The sequence below is a fragment of the Budorcas taxicolor genome, chromosome 11, assembly GCF_023091745.1.
Source record: "Budorcas taxicolor isolate Tak-1 chromosome 11, Takin1.1, whole genome shotgun sequence".
Lineage (NCBI taxonomy): Eukaryota > Metazoa > Chordata > Mammalia > Artiodactyla > Bovidae > Budorcas > Budorcas taxicolor.
The window spans coordinates 130,266,487-130,282,616 of record NC_068920.1 but is presented as its reverse complement, the minus strand read 5'-3'; the positions used below and the strand labels follow the sequence as shown (position 1 = coordinate 130,282,616).

At 46.5% G+C, this 16,130-nt stretch overlaps 1 protein-coding gene across 1 annotated transcript in view; it reads left to right on the top strand.

The window, feature by feature from the left end:
* TOGARAM2 (TOG array regulator of axonemal microtubules 2) overlaps positions 1–15,787 on the top strand; it is a 45,021-nt gene extending 29,234 nt beyond the window's left edge. Inside the window, exons 17-19 of the mRNA XM_052649514.1 lie at positions 307–523; positions 10,251–10,337; positions 15,531–15,787. Coding sequence (XP_052505474.1) covers positions 307–523; positions 10,251–10,337; positions 15,531–15,787 — 561 coding nt within the window. The remainder of the gene's footprint in view (positions 1–306; positions 524–10,250; positions 10,338–15,530) is intronic.
* The last annotated feature ends 343 nt before the right edge of the window (positions 15,788–16,130 follow it).

Genomic DNA, 16,130 nt, shown 5'->3' with positions numbered 1-16,130 from the left:
TTAATGGTAAACTGAGGATGAGAACCTGTGCTTCATGGGTCATTAAGATTACTCTATGAGCGAGCTGAGAGTACCTAACAAGATGCTCTATGCCCTTTGCTCCCAACGAGTATTCAATATGCAATCCTTCCCCTCTTGTCACCTCCCCCTTTGAGAGGCGAGCTCTTCATCACTGGGAATGCTCTGACATAGGCTGGATGGTCCCCACCAGGAAGGAGGAATCCCTGCCAAGGGCAGCTGGCTGGGCTGTAGGACTCCTGCCCAGCCCGGGTTCCCATGGGCTCTTGGTTTCTGTTCCCTCAATAGGTCTTTGATGCTTTCACCCCAAGGCTTCAGGATTCCAACAAGAAGGTGAATCAGTGGGCGCTGGAGTCCCTCACCAAGATGATCCCCCTCCTGAGAGAAAGCTTACAGCCCATGCTGCTTTCCATCATTGTCGCTGTAGCAGACAACCTCAACTCCAAGAACACAGGAATTTACATGGCTGCGGTGGCAGCGCTGGATGCAATGGTTGAGAGTCTAGGTGAGCCTACTCTGAGCCCCTGCTGGGCTCTGGTAGGTGGCTGGCTCCCTCCCTGGCCCCTCTGTTAAGCTTAGGATGGACATTTCCAACTTCCCTCCTCTGGAATCAGCAGAGCAGTGAAAGGCATTGATTGGCTCTCAGGCCAAACACTGAACTGGCTGAAAAGTTCATTTGGGATTTTCTGTAACGTCTTATGGAAAACCCCAAATTACCTTTATGGCCAACCCAATATTTCCTGAGGCTGCATAGGGCATCGTGGGGAGCCCAGGGTCTCCCAGGTTCTTGATTGGTAGGCTTTTCCATGTCATGTCAATCTGGTAGAAGTGGAGACAACCTAGTCTTGCCTTCTCATGGTACACATGATGGAAATAACTCACCCTGGGTCACATAGTGCCAAGCACGTGAGCCATTGGGGCACTGATGGAAAAACAGATCAGGATCACTGAGAAGGAGTTAGAAGTGTTGTAGACTTTTTTTTTAGTTGTAGAGATAGTAGTAGGGGATGTGGTCTGTATGGGAACCAGGCAGGATGCTGGTGAGACAGGAGGGCAAGCCCGCTGGAAAAGACAAAGGTGATTACCTTGACTGTCTGATATAGAAGTCGTGTTGGGATCCCTTTGACTTTTTGAGCATGGAATGAATGAGAATTGCCTTTGCAGTGATTTGGGGTGAGGAGTGGAGAGTGACAGTGGAGTGAGGGGTTGGGGAGGAATGAAAAGAACAAAAAGGCAGAGGCTGAGGGAGAGACATGAGGAAAGATGGCAGCTCCTTTGTCCCTTATGAGCTTTGCAGGATCACATCTTTGTTCTGGAATGTTAGGTGGAAATTTTGGTGCATCTATTTCTTTTTTTTCCCAAACATTATACTGTTAAATTTTTTTTTTTTTTGAGTAAAGCAAATTAACCAGGCTTCCCAGGTGGTGCTAGTGGTGAAGAACCTGCCTGCCAGTGCAAGAGACATGAGACATGGGTTCGACCCCTGGGTTGGGAAGATTCCCTGAAGGAGGGCATGGCAACCCACTCCAGTATTCTTGCCTGGAGAATCCATGGACAGAGGAGCCTGGCGGGCTACAGAGTCTGACATGACTGAAATGACAGCATGCACAGCTGATTAGCAAGGTTGTGGTGGTTTCAGGTGAGCAGTGAAAGGATTCAGCCATACATACACATGTATCCATTCTCCCTCAAACCTCCTTCCCAGCCACACTGGCACATAACATTGAGTAGAGTTCCCTGTGGTTATCCACTTTGTCGTTGGATATCCATTTTGAATACAGCAGTGTGTATATGACCTTCTGTTATCCATTCCTTTGCTAGATGATTAGATGGTCATATCTGATGTATCTAGTACACAGACTGAAGTGCAAGTTCAAAACCTCAGGTGTGTGAGAATGTAGTAAATGACAGACTCATGTCCAGACCAGTAGTCTTTCACAAACTAGTCTTGCCTTGATGTGAGGAAATGTTTGATCTGAGAACCACTGTTGGCTCTGTTGCCGTATGTTCCGATGAGCACAGAGCCATGTCCTTCCTCTGGAATGCACAAGAGCATCCACCCCCACGGTGCGGCTGGAAATACCCGCCTGGCACACCCACCCGTCCTCCCCATCCCGCACCCTGGCCTGAGCTCAGCTCCCTGGGGCTGGGACGCCAACTGTCCTTGGCTGGAGCCTCCAGGAGAAGTTTCAGTTACAAATTAAAGGCCTGGTCAGGCCCTTCTCCGCCTCTCGAGATCATAAATATTGTCAATTTCCTCTCTTCATCTCAGAGGGAATTTATGATTTGCTGAGTTTGTTGCTGTAGAACAAACAAAATAAATCCAGCTCTAAATTACAGCTTGTTCTCTGCACTGCTCTGGGTAAGTGAGATTGCTGTTGCCAATAACCAAGGCTATTGGTAAATCACCATGGGCCCTAGATTTATTAGGAAAACCAGCACCAAGCAAAATAGGCTTTAGCTATTTGAAGAGGCTGAGCACCCTTGTCTGGGGAGAGGAGCTTTTAACTCTTCCCCGTCCAGGGATTTTACTTTCCCCTTTTTTGCCATTGAGCTGGCCTCCATGAGCACACTGGAGCACCTGAACTTTGAGCTACAGAATCTGATGTCTCACACAGTCACAAGGCTCATGTCTCCTCTACTTTGGGCCCTGCTATACCTACCTGGGCTGGACACCCAGAAAAGGGAGCCTAGGGATGGCCTGCTTTCATGATCTGACCCACCTTGAGGCAGGTTGCAGCATCCAGGAAGATGTCAGTTCTCTTTTCCTCCTGGAACAGGGTCCCCTTGGGGGTGGCTGACAGTGCTTCCTCTGTCCATCAGCCGGAGGATTTGGTGCAAGGAGAATGGAGGGAGGGGAGGCAGCCCCGTCCTCCTCTCTAATCTTAAGGTCGGTGCTAGGCTGGAATGGAATGGAGTTGGCTTCAAAGGGATGGATGGAGCCCACTGACCCCCTGGCACAAGGCTCCTGTGGCTCCCAAAGTGTCAGGTCTAGGGTCTTGGCTCCTGGTCCTTTGAGCCACGCCCTTCCAGCCTAACCAGCCATGCTTGGTTTTGGAAGTGTTCTTAACTGTGAAGTAATGAGCCAACTTCACAATCCATGAAGGTCAGAATTGGTAGGATTCAGTTGCCAAGCTTTCCCAAAGAAAAGAAGCTTTCTCTTCTGCCTGGAATGGTCTAGGCCTGCCCTGCAGAGGAAATAACGAATGCAAGAAACAAAACTTCCCAGTGTCATGGGGGACTGGGTGGTGGATGTAGAGACTGCGGCAGGTGTGACAGGAGAGGAGGGGCGAACATCCTCTTTCCTGAATCACCCAGGCTGAGCCCGGCAGCGCTAGTTGACCCTTAGCCCCCAGAGACCCCTCCTGGTAGTGGCGTGGGGTCCTTTGAGCAGAAGGAGCTTTCTCCCAAGCTGGCTTCTTCATGCCCCTGAGGGACTCTGGGCTCCAGGCTGGAGAGAAGCTGTGAAATGCTATGAGGCAATTGTGTGGAAAGTCACAGCACGTTACTGTTTGTTTCCCACTCAGTGGGGCTCAAGGGGGTCAAAAACACAGCCAGGGCAGGCTCTCTTCTGGCATAAAGTCCAGTTGACACAGCCAAACTGGGAGATTGGTCTTTTTAGGTGACCTCTTGTTTCTAGAATTGGGTGATATAGTCTGGGCATCAGATGCCACATCTCTTCCAGTCCCTCGCTTTTCCCCGGGGTGAGTGGGCCAGTGGTGTGCTGGCTGACCAAGCAGGTGGGATTTCTGCCCGTGTTCGCTTTGGTGGACAGTGAAAAAGGAGACATGTCGGGAGCCTTGCCCCCATCCTCTACCCCTGGTCACTGCCTGCCTGAGGGCATCTCTGGGGCTGAGCCTGGGGTGTCATCTCCTCTACTCAGCACCAAGACCTTCTGATTTCAGGAGAGTTATTTTGGGGATCAAGGCGGTTCCTGAGCAAAGACTGGCTGGCTCTGTCTTTAGGCTCTGTTACTGGGATAGCTACAGAAGAAACTTCATTAATTAAAACATTAGGCTACTGACAGCTCACCTGGCTCCTGGTCAGAATGAGCGCCGAAGAAACTGTTTAGTGCAGCCTCTGGCCATTGCTGCAGGGAGTAGATAAGCTCAGAAATGGGCAGCATCAGATCTACTTTTGCTCTTTTGCTCTGACTTTAAATTCATTACTTTATACAAATTATCTGACCAACATTGTATTGTTAATGAAACATAAAATTCATCCGGGGTGTCCCTCTGATATACCCACTGCTTAAAAATGTATCTCTTATCTTCAGTTTTTTTGTCTGCATGTATACAAATTTCATAATATTAATAATAATGTAAATACAATTTTGACATTTCTCCTTTCACTTAACACCACTCAATTTCCCACTCTGTTAAGTAGTCTTTCTAGTCAACTTTATTAAAAATATAAAGTTTACTTTCCATCTCTGTAAAAGTCATACTTATTAATTACTGAGCAAAAGAAAAATGGAAGCATTTGGAAGGAAAAAAACTTACAGTCTGGACTCCTTAAAGAAACCATTGCTGAGAGTCATTTTTCATGTTAGGTATTTTTTTCTGTGTATATTTGTGTACGGTGTCATGATAATATTACACATTGAAATTTGCGTCCTGTTTTTAAAAAGCAGAGCATAAGTATTTACACATAATTATGCACTTGAGTCACTTTCAACAGCTCCATCATGTGCTATGTCATAACTTGTATTTTTCTGTTTTGGTGGCTCATTCCCAGTTTTCTTGCAACGAACAGACCTAGATCTGGTGGCCACAGAGAATTCAGTTGTGTGACATAACTTACAGGTGGTGGTGGTGATTTAGTCACTAAATTGTGTCTGACTCTGCAAGTCCATGGACTGTAGCCCACCAAGCTCCTCTGTCCACGGAATTCTCCAGGCAAGAATGTTGGAGAGGGTTGTCACTTCCTTCTCCAGGGGATCTTCTCAACCCAGGGACTGAACCTGCATCTCCTGTTTGGCAGGCAGATCCTTTACCACTGAGCCACCTGGGAGTCATAACTTACTGAGTCTTGTGCTTATTGTTGCGAGCCCAGTTTGACTCCAGTGTCTTTGCTGCCACTGTTTATGATACCATGTTTTTCTTTTTAATGCTTTCTTTTTTTTAATTGGAGGTTAATTACTTTAAAGTATTGTGTTGGTTTTGCCATACATCAACATGAATCCACCACAGGTATACACGTGTTCCCCATCCTGAACCCCTCTCCCTCCTCCCTCCCCATACCATCCCTCTGGTTTGTCCCAGTGCACCAGCCCCAAGCATCCAGCATCATGCATCGAGCCTGGAGTGGCGATTCATTTCATATATGATATTATACATGTTTCGGTGCCATTCTCCCAAATCATCCCACCCTCTCCCTTTCCCACAGAGTCCAAAAGACTGTTCTATATATCTGTGTCTCTTCTGCTGTCTCGCATACAGGGTTATCGTTACCATCTTTCTAAATTCCATATATATGTGTTAGTATACTATATTGGTGTTTTTCTTTCTGGCTTACTTCACTCTGTATAATCAGCTCCAGTTTCATCCACCTCATTAGAACTGATTCAAATGTATTCTTTTTAATGGCTGAGTAATACTCCATTGTGTATATGTACCACTGCTTTCTTATCCATTCATCTGCTGATGGACATCTAGGTTGCTTCCATGTCCTGGCTATTATAAACAGTGATGCGATGAACATTGGGGTACATGTCTCTCTTTCAATTCTGGTTTCCTCGGTGTGTATGCCCAGCAGTGGGATTGTTGGGTCATAAGGCAGTTCTATTTCCAGTTTCTTAAGGAATCTCCACACTGTTTTCCATAGTGGCTGTACTAGTTTGCATTCCCACCAACAGTGTAAGAAGGTTCCCTTTTCTCCATACCCTCTCCAGCATTTATTGCTTGTAGACTTTTGGATCGCAGCCATTCTGACTGGCATGAAATGGTACCTCATTGTGGTTTTGATTTGCATTTCTCTAATAATGAGTGATGTTGAGCATCTTTTCATGTGTTTGTTAGCCATCTGTATGTCTTCTTTGGAGAAATGTCTGTTTAGTTCTTTGGCCCACTTTTTGATTGGGTTGTTTATTTTTCTGGAATTGAGCTGCATAAGTTGCTTGTATATTTTTGAGATTAATTCTTTGTCCATTGCTTCATATGCTATTATTTTCTCCCATTCTGAAGGCTGTCTTTTCACCTTGCTTATAGTTTCCTTTGTTGTGCAGAAGCTTTTAAGTTTAATTAAGTCCCATTTGTTTATTTTTGCTTTTATTTCCAATATTCTGGGAGGTGGGTCATAGAGGATCCTGCTGTGATTTATGTCTGAGAGTGTTTTGCCTATGTTCTCCTCTAGGAGTTTTACAGTTTCTGGTCTTATGTTTAGATCTTTAATCAATTTTGAGTTTATTTTTGTGTATAGTGTTAGAAAGTAATCTAGTTTCATTCTTTTACAAGTGGTTGATCAGTTTTCCCAGCACCACTTGTTAAAGAGATTGTCTTTATTCCATTGTATATTCTTGCCTCCTTTGTCAAAGATAAGGTCCATGGATTTATCTCTGGGCTTTCTATTTTGTTCCATTGATCTATATTTCTGTCTTTGTGCCAGTACCATACTGTCTTGATGACTGTGGCTTTGTAGTAGAGCCTGAAGTCAGGCAGGTTGATTCCTCCAGTTCCATTCTTCTTTCTCAAGATTCCTTTGGCTATTTGAGGGTTTTTTGCATTTCTATACAAATTGTGAAATGATTTGTTCTAGCTCTGTGAAAAATACCATTGGTAGCTTGATAGGGATTGCATTGAATCTACAGATTGCTTTGAGTATTATAGTCATTTTCACTATATTGATTCTTCCAATCCATGAACACGGTATATTTCTCCACCTATTAGTGTCCTCTTTGATTTCTTTCACCAGTGTTTTATAGTTTTCTATATATAGGTCTTTAGTTTCTTTAGGTAGATATATTCCTAAGTATTTTATTCTTTTCGTTGCAATGGTGAATGGAATTGTTTCCTTAATTTCTCTTTCTATTTTCTCATTATTAGTGTATAGGAATGCAAGGGATTTCTGTGTGTTGATTTTTTTATGCTTTCTTAAAAGCTCTTCTCTGGCTTCCCAGTAGCCTGGGGAAGACATGGCCTGGTAGCCTTGGAATCACATTGAATTGGACAGGTGTGAGGCCTGCTAGACCTCAGCCCATTGTAGAGAGGGGAGGCTCATTGTAGGCTCAGGGAGGCCAAGATGACTGGCTCGCCAGCCCATAGCTAATTTCTCTATACTGAAGGCTTTTCTTGCCCTTTTGTGTGTGCAGCACCAAGGCCAGTGTGGCTTCTTGTGGTATGTAAAAGGAGCCTATAAAAACTCTGGGTTAGGCTAATTGAGCATGGTTTTTAAGTTTTTGAAAGTTAGATTCCAGCCTCTTAATTGAAGAGGTTTCATTTAAGGTTGCTGAGTTTCATGAAGGTTGCTGGGCTTTCAGAATATTTTAGGGTAACCATAGTAGCAACAATAACTTATATTTGCATAGTAACTGTCTTCTCAAGGCAGTATCTTAAGCAGCTCTATGTGGAAAGTACTAATATTATCCCCATTTTATAGATGGGTAAACTGAGGTTCAGAGAGGGTGACTTGTTCAACATCTCACAGTGAAACATGGAAGGGCCAGGGTTCAGATCTATGTGATCTGGACCCAGTCTACCCCCTTAGCCACTGTCCTTTACTGACTCCCAGTAAACCTAGGAGTGACACAAACAATGAGCTGTCACTTTGGAAGTAGTCAGGGGCAGAAAGGCAACTACTTGGGGTGGTATCTGGGGTGCACAGACCAGTTTAGGCCAAATTAGTGTGTCTGCTTTAGCATTGCCTTGCTGTCTATAAGCATTTATTGGGCATCTGTTGTGTGTCTGGCACCATGGGAGCATGGACTGGCACAGATGTCCACCGGCTGTGCATTTTCAAGTATTCCCCAAGATCTCCACTTCTCTCGGGCTCTGGGAGGTCATATCAGTGGCCAGGGGTGGGGAGGTCTAGCGGCATCCAGAGAATGTTCTGGACTGAGTGTTGATGGGGGAGAGCAAGGGGAAGAAGTCCTTGTTCACAGAGGTGAGCTCATGGCTATCATTAGCCATGGGTGGGGTGACAACCAGAAGCACCTGAAAACGATAATGCAGGTGATGTTGATAAAAATCTATTCTTACACACTTATAGCTTTACCAGGACACCCTGAGACCACTTCTTGCTAACTGAAATATTCTAGAACCTGGCATCTCTTATCTCCCTGAACAAATTATTTTAGACTCTGGAACTTTTGCAAGTTGCAGAGATGCACAGGATGTACATGTGTATATTTTCCCCTCTGTGTTTCTTACAGGTCTCAGCAGGGAAGCAAGGGAAGCATAAGTTAGCTCTTAGCTAGAGTGGCTGCCTGAAGGGAAAAACAAAGCTTTGATTGCCCATCTCTGGGGATGCTGAGGCTCGGTGCCGAGGCATGAACTCAGAGAAGGTGGACTATGCCTGGAAAAACTTCCTTAGGCAGGTTGCTAATCTCTGTCTCCTGCAGAGAAGTCTGGCCTTGAGATGGTCAGCTCCTGAAACAGGACACCCTTGCTGGGTGCACCTCACCTCCCAGAGTCACATCCCTGAAGAATGCACTTTGGCCCTTGCTTGCCTCCCATGGAATTCTTCTGTGTCTGCAGTGATTGCAGATATTGGGAGCTATGTGTGCTGGGCACCTCCTCAGATCTTGAAGGGGCAATCCAGGAGTAAAAGGAGCTCCTTTTACTGCCTTGTGTATTGTCTGGGTTAGCACCCCTTTCTCAGGTAAAGGGCCACTTGCTTCATCTTGCGGATCTTTGGTGAAGGATACAGGACTTCAGAAGTAGTAGTTTGGGAAACCAGGAGGTGTCAGCTAGAATGGGGAAGAGGGAGCAGCTTCTGAAATCAGTAGCTGTGGGATCTGGCTGGAGTTGACTTTAGAAGTACAATCAAAGAAGGTCAGTGAGTCTCTGTATCCCCAGAACATCCCCCAGCCCATTTGCTGGGGCTTTATCATTAGTGGTCCATCTCTAATAAACACTTCTTTAAAAGTGAGAAGAGCTCCAACCCCCGGCTTCATCCATGGGTAAGACTGGAGTGCTGAGTATAGGGGCACCGGAAGGTTATAAATAAACTACCAAGAGATCATTTGTGCCCCCCACCAACCCACCACCACCCCCAACCTGCACATTTCCTCCTCTCATCCTACCAGAACCAGCCAGGGCTTCTGCTCCGGATAGGGTGACCAACCATCATGGTTTCCCAGGGATGCAGGGCTATCCGTGCTAAAATGGGGAAGATCCTGGGCAGATGGAGACATGTTGGTCACAGTAGCTCCAGAACCCCCAGGCTCTTGCTTACATGAGCATGGAGCCTCCCACTCTCTGTAAGAGTTCATGATCGAGTGTCCATCTCTTTGTCAAAGGAGTCTCTTGAAGGAAGAGGAGCAGAAGGAGGACCAGGTTTCATTTAGTTCTTAGCTCCATGCCTGTTATGTAGTGGATATCAGTAAATGTTCAGTGTGGAAATAACTGACCAGCCGGCTGTGGGTACGTTCTATTGGTTAGAGCCGAAGTTCGGGCTTTGAGGAGATACATGATTTCTGAATTCTGATCCTAGTTATGACTATGGCTCAATGCCTCAGTTTCCCCTAAAACGATATCTATATATCCACACCTGTATCCGTTCATCCATCTTTCTCTCTATATCATTCATCTATCTGTTATCTATTAATATCATCTATACCTATCATATGTTTTGTCTATCATCTACCTATCATCTCTGTCTACCATCTATAGTACTGATCTGTCTATCTCCCTCTCAATTATTTACTATGTCGCTCGCTCTCATTTACCAATCGTGCATCTGTCATCAGTCGTCTATATCCATCTATCGACGTACCTATTTTGCTCTAAAGCTCATAGCAGTTTTGAAGAAATATAGACAATATGAACCAGATCTTCGGGAGTAAATGGGGCCTATGTGGGCACCTGTCTAGCTGTCATAGGCCACTCACTGTTCCTCAAACACTCCATGTACATTCACTATTTTTCCAGGCACCATTGTAACCTTGGAAAATTAATCCAGCTTCCCAAAGGGGCTCTTCCCTATGAAGGTGCGGCAGGTACCTTGCCCTGAGCAACTGGGGCCTCTGCTCAGGCCACGGCATCATGACTGTTGACCCTCTTCTTCTCTTCCAGACAACCTTGGCCTTCTACAAGTGTTTGCTGGGCGGGTGCGCTTTCTGAGTGGCCGTGCCATGCTTGATGTCACAGAACGTCTGTCCGGTGAGCCCCAGCCTTCCAGCCCATCTCTCTTCTTTCCTGGCATGTAGTTGAGCCACCCACTTATCTTAGACCAAAAAAAAAAAAATCAAATAATCCTACAGACCATTTAAAAAATATGATAAGCTGCTTGTTTAAAAAAAAGTATTATTTATTTGGCTATGCTAGGTCAGCTGTGGCACGAAGGATCTTCGATCTTCCTGTGACAGGCAGGATCTTTTCTGTGTTCAGTTGCAGCATGTGGGAGCTATAGTTGTGGCATGTGGGATCTAGTTCCCTGACCAGAGATTGAACCTGGGCCCGCTGCCTTGGGAGCATGGAGTCTTAGTCCCTGGACCACCAGGGGAGTTCCAATAACCTGCTCTTAAAAAATAATTCCAGGGTGCTCCGTGTGTGTTGCCTGCTTGAGGGCATCATTCCCACTCCTCTGCCCACCCTCATCTCTTGCTCCAGGTCTTACCTCTGCAACCTGGTTCAATCCTCCCAGGGCCCCTGGAGTTGCCCCTTACTTCTGGTACAGGTGCCAGGCCTGCTCCGAACAGATGGCCTGAGTGAGATCAGGCTGGGGGCTACAATGCAGCTCCAGGGCCAGGTTGGGGTGCCCTGAAGTGAGAATGAGGTCAAGTAGCACCTTGGGTATCAGACAATGAACCCTTTCCTGTTACTCAAAATCAGCATTCTCTGATTGTATAGGTACTTTGTGGGCCCCAGAAATGAGTGGGTATCCATTTACTGTGAATATTATCCATCTATTTCCCCTCAAAAACAAGAGTTTCTACATAGTTCTTCATTAACTCTGTGTCAGCCAGGAAAAGGGAAGAAAATTTCAATTGTCACAAGGCATGGACTAATAATAGCACAGCTTAACACGGGAGTAAATCTTCTGCTAATTACTTCAGCTGCCTTTTAAGCTCGACTTTAATGGCATTTTCCTCATGATGCTGGGACTGTCAGCTGGGGGGGACACCCAGCTCCCCTCAGGCAGGTGAATGTGAACTGAGAGTGGAAGTGAGCTTTCTGGGGCCAGGGTGTAGACGTCTCACTGCCAGAGGAGAGAGTCCAGGGGAGAGGCGTCATGGGGGGGAGGAGTGGGTGAGGTGTGAAAGATTAGGGGGAGGTAAGCCCTTTACCATTTGGTGGGGTCAGGGAGCCTGGGCTCAGCTGCCTGGGATAGTTTTCACCTCTGTGTTCACAGGAGAGATTCAGTGGAGATTTAGGAAACCTTTGAGTTATTTGTTGTTGTTCAGTAGCTCAGTCAGGTCTGACTCTTTGCGACCCCATGGACTGCAGCATGCCAAGCTTCCCTGTCCTTCACCATTTCCTGGAGTTTGCTCATGTTCATTGAGTCAGTGATGCCATCCGACCCTCTTGTCCTCTGTCACTCCCTTCTCCTTCTGCCTTCAATCTTTCCCAGTATAAGGGTCTTCTCCAGTGAGTCAGTTCTTCCTATCAGGGGCCAAAGTATTGGAGCTTCAGCTTTAGCACTAGTTCTTCCAATGAATATTCAGGGTTGATTGCCTTTAGGCTTGACTGGTTTGACCTTCTTGCTGTCCAAGTGACTCTCAAGAGCCTTCTCCAGCATGACACTTCAAAAGCATCAATTCTTCAGCACTCAGCCTTCTTTATGGTCCAACTCTCACATCCATACATGACTACTGGAAAAACCATAGCTTTGACTATATGGACCTCTGTTGGCAAAGTAATGTCTCTGCTGTTTAATATGCTGTCTAGTATGGTGGGTTAATCAGATGATTCGTTTTCTTTCCCTTCCCTCTGACTGCCCCTGACTCTTCCCCCTTGCTCCCCCACCACCCCATCCCTTACCCCTTTCCCTCCCCCTGCCCCTCCCCTCCCTTGTTCCTCCCCCACCACTTGCATTCCTCCCACCTCCCCTTGCTCCGCCCATCTCCCTTTGCTCCTCCTACCCTCCCACCACCCTTGGACCTGACCAGGTGGCTTCATGGTTAACTGTGCCCTCCCTTCTCATCCTGTTTCCAGCACAGGTAACATAACTCTCACTTCTTGTTTCCCACGTTATGACATCAATGTGGCTGAGTTGGCTCCTTGGGTGCAGTACTGCCTTCCCAGGAAAGAGGACCTCCTTGACTTTGGAATTTTCCAAAGTCAGTTTTCGTTCCAATCCCTAAGAAAGGCAGTGCCAAAGAATGCGCAAACTACCACACAATTGCACTCATCTCGCACGGTAGTAAAGTAATGCTCAAAATTCTCCAAGCCAGGCTTCAATAATATGTGAACCATGAACTTCCAGATGTTCAAGTTGGTTTTAAAAAGACAGAGGAACCAGAGATCAAATTGCCAACATCTGCTGGATCATGGATAAAGGAAGAAAGTTCCAGAAAAACATCTATTTCTGCTGCATTGACTATGCCAAAGCCTTTGACTGTGTGGGTCACAAGAAACTGTGGAAACTTCTGAAAGAGAAGGGCATACCAGACCACCTGAGCTGCCTCTTGAGAAACCTGTATGCAGGTCAGGAAGCACCAGTTAGAACTGGACATGGAACAACAGACTGGTTCCAAATAGAAAAGGAATACATCAAGGCTGTATATTGTCACAGTGCTTATTTAACTTATATGCAGAGTAAATCATGAGAAACTCTGGGCTGGATGAAACACAAGCTGGAGTCAATATTGCTGGGAGAAATATCAATAACCTCAGATATGCAGATGACACCACTCATGGCAGAAAGCAAAGAAGAACTAAAGAGCCTCTTGATGAAAGTGAAAGAGGAGAGTGAAAAAGCTGGCTTCAAGCTCAATATTCAGAAAACTAAGATCATGGCATCCAGTCCCATCACTTCATGGCAAATAGATGGAGAAACAGTGGAAACAGTGGCAGACTTTATTTTTTGAGGCTCCAAAATCACTGCAGATGGTGATTGCAGCCATGAAATAAAAAGATGCTTCCTCCTTGGAAGAAAAGTTATGACCAACCTAGACAGCATATTCAAAAGCAGAGACATTACTTTGCCAACAAAGGTCCGTCTAGTCAAGGCTATGGTTTTTTCAGTAGTCATGTATGGAAGTGAGAGTTGGACTATAAAGAAAGCTGAGTGCCAAAGAATTGGTGCTTTTGAACTGTGGTGTTGGAGAAGACTCTTGAGAGTCCCTTGGACTGCAAGAAGATCCAACCAGTCAATCTTAAAGGAAATCAGTCCTGAATGTTCATTGGAAGGACTGATGTTGAAGCTGAAACTCCAATACTTTGGCCACCTGATGTGAGGAGCTGACTCATTGGAAAAGACCCTGATGCTGGGAAAGATTGAAGGCAGGAGGAGAAGGGGATGACAGAGGATGAGATGGTTGGATGGTATCACCGACTCAATGGACATGAGTTTGAGTAAACTCCAGGAGTTGGTGATGGACAGGGAGGCCTGGCATGATGCAGTCCATGGGGTCACAAAGAGTTGGACATGACTGAGTGACTGAACTGAACTGTGTTACTGGGCGTGCCCCAAGAGGCCCCCTGTGTGGGGTGCAGGAATCCTGAGGGTATGGCCAGAAAGTCAAGGTACACGTTCCACGGGAGATGGCACAGGGAAAGCCTCAGGCTGAGCTGAGGCGGGCCAGGCCATTCTTGCTGGTTCACCACTGTCCCAGGCTGGCTCTGAAATCACAGGGGCACATGCTGCAAAGTATCCTGGGGGCTTGGATGAAGTTGAGTTGATGAAGGAAGGACAAATTGGGGGTCTCTCTAAAAAATAAAACAAAACTCTAGACCAGCCCCTGAAACGTGGTACTCCTAGAGATCTGGGGCAGCGAGGAATGGGAAGAGGTGGGCTTGGGAGTCAAGGCGGGCTTGGCTTCTGCCCTCTGCCCTTGTTAGCTGTGGGGTCTTGGGCCATCTCCTTGACCCCTGAGTGTTGGTTTCCTCCTCTGTGAAACAGACGACTGTCCTGTCTGTCAGGTGAGAGTAAAATGGAGTCACGATAGAAACCTCTGAGCCCTGGGCCCAGGCTCAGGCAGTGCTAGTTTCCCGGGTGTGTCTCAGCTCAGGAAAGCTTCCAGTTTCTTTGCCCATAAATAAACCAAGTGCTTCTTTCAGCAGTGTTTGCCTTCACCAGCACTTATCCTTTGGCAGAATGACACGCAGAGTGTGCTGATTGTCAAGCAAGCATTGTTAGCACGAACGCACTTTGGTTGATTCTACCAAAGCGGAGGGCTCTAGCAACCTGTCTGAAGCAGCGTGGGGTACCCCTTGACATGGCCTTGACATTGGGGGCAGACCTGGCATTTTCTGTGTGATGGAGGGCTTGCTGGCAGGTTTTAGCCTGTCTCTGAGTTTTCCAGGGTTTAGAGAAGGTGGGGGGCCTGGGGTAACCAGATTTGGAGGGTTCATCATTGGAAAGAATGACTCTGAATGAGGATCCGTGCAGAGCTTGATGGTTTACGAAGCATGTTTGTGCCTCCTGTTACTACTGGGCTTGTCATGAGGTTCGGCATTGAGACGCCAGGGAGGCCATGATGGTCTTATCTCCTGCTGGCAGTTTTATTTTCCAGAATGCTTCGTTTGAGAGAATCCTGATCTTTCTCCCTAGAACAAGTTTTCTCTGTGTGAGTTCTCCTAGGTGGTAATGCAGATTAAAGCTCTTCTAGGGCTAGCTTCTCTGTCACGTGCATACCCGCACAGGCACTTCACCTGCATCTATTATCTAACAATCCCAAGACTTTGGTTCAGAATTCCTTTCCTCACTTTACAGGTTAGGGGATAGGCTCAGACAGGTTGGGTGGCTTTCTCAAGCTCACACAGCTAGTAAATAGCAGAGAGGATTGCAGTCCAGATGTGCCTGCCTCTTCCCTTTGCCCTGGGCTTCAGGGGCCAATGACTCTGTCACAGGCTCTGAGCACTTCTGCCTTTGCATACCCCTTCCTCCATAAACCAACAAACCAAAAGTTTAAAATTATATTTTATGATTGGTTGATATGAACTCAAATATAAAGCAGGTTAGACATCTTCATACTTTTTTTCCTTCTGATTTTAAAAGAATTTAAAATATTTCCATGGGTCCTGAAGCAAGTTGTGAGCCCTAGGTCATGTGTCTAATGACCCAGGCAGTTGGCCCCCTGGGTTGCCTTCCTTTTGGAGGACAGAGTTGGTGTCCCCTTCCAAGAGAAGGCGGTGAGAGAGGGAGAGAGTGCCTGACTCAAGGAACTGTCCCTCTTTTCTGTCTGACAGTGCTGGTGGCCTCGGTTTACCCCCGAAAGCCTCAGGCCGTGGAGCGCCACGTCCTCCCAGTCCTCTGGTACTTCCTGAACAGCATGATGGGGAACAGCGTCCTGCCCGGGCACAGTGGGAACGTCCGCACGGCCGTCTGCCGGCTGTGCAGGAGCCTCCAGGAGCAGATGGGCTCCCGGCTGCAGAACTTGGCTGCCGGCCAGCCAAAGCAAGTCCTCAAAACGCTCCAGGAGCTCTTAGACACAGAATCCCCGTGAGGCAGCCCCGAGGTCACCGACAGGGGAAGGCATCCGACAGCAGGACAACTGGCAGCTCAGGGCCCTTTCTTCTGGGTTAAAGGTGGATCTGGAATGGGCAGCTGTTATTTTTATCTTATTTTATTTTTTATGATGGAATAATCTCCTGGTCTATTTTCCCTTAGAGTTCCAGATGTATATAATATATTTTGAAGTAGAAATAAAAGAATTGCTTATTTTTCTAAGGTTTTATTATCTTGTATTTTTTTCTGACGTCAGAGAATTTTTCAATAGCTAAGTTTGTGCCAAAGAAAACAGAACGTGATATGGAAACACCCTAAGTGCCCAATTTTGGGTGAATGGA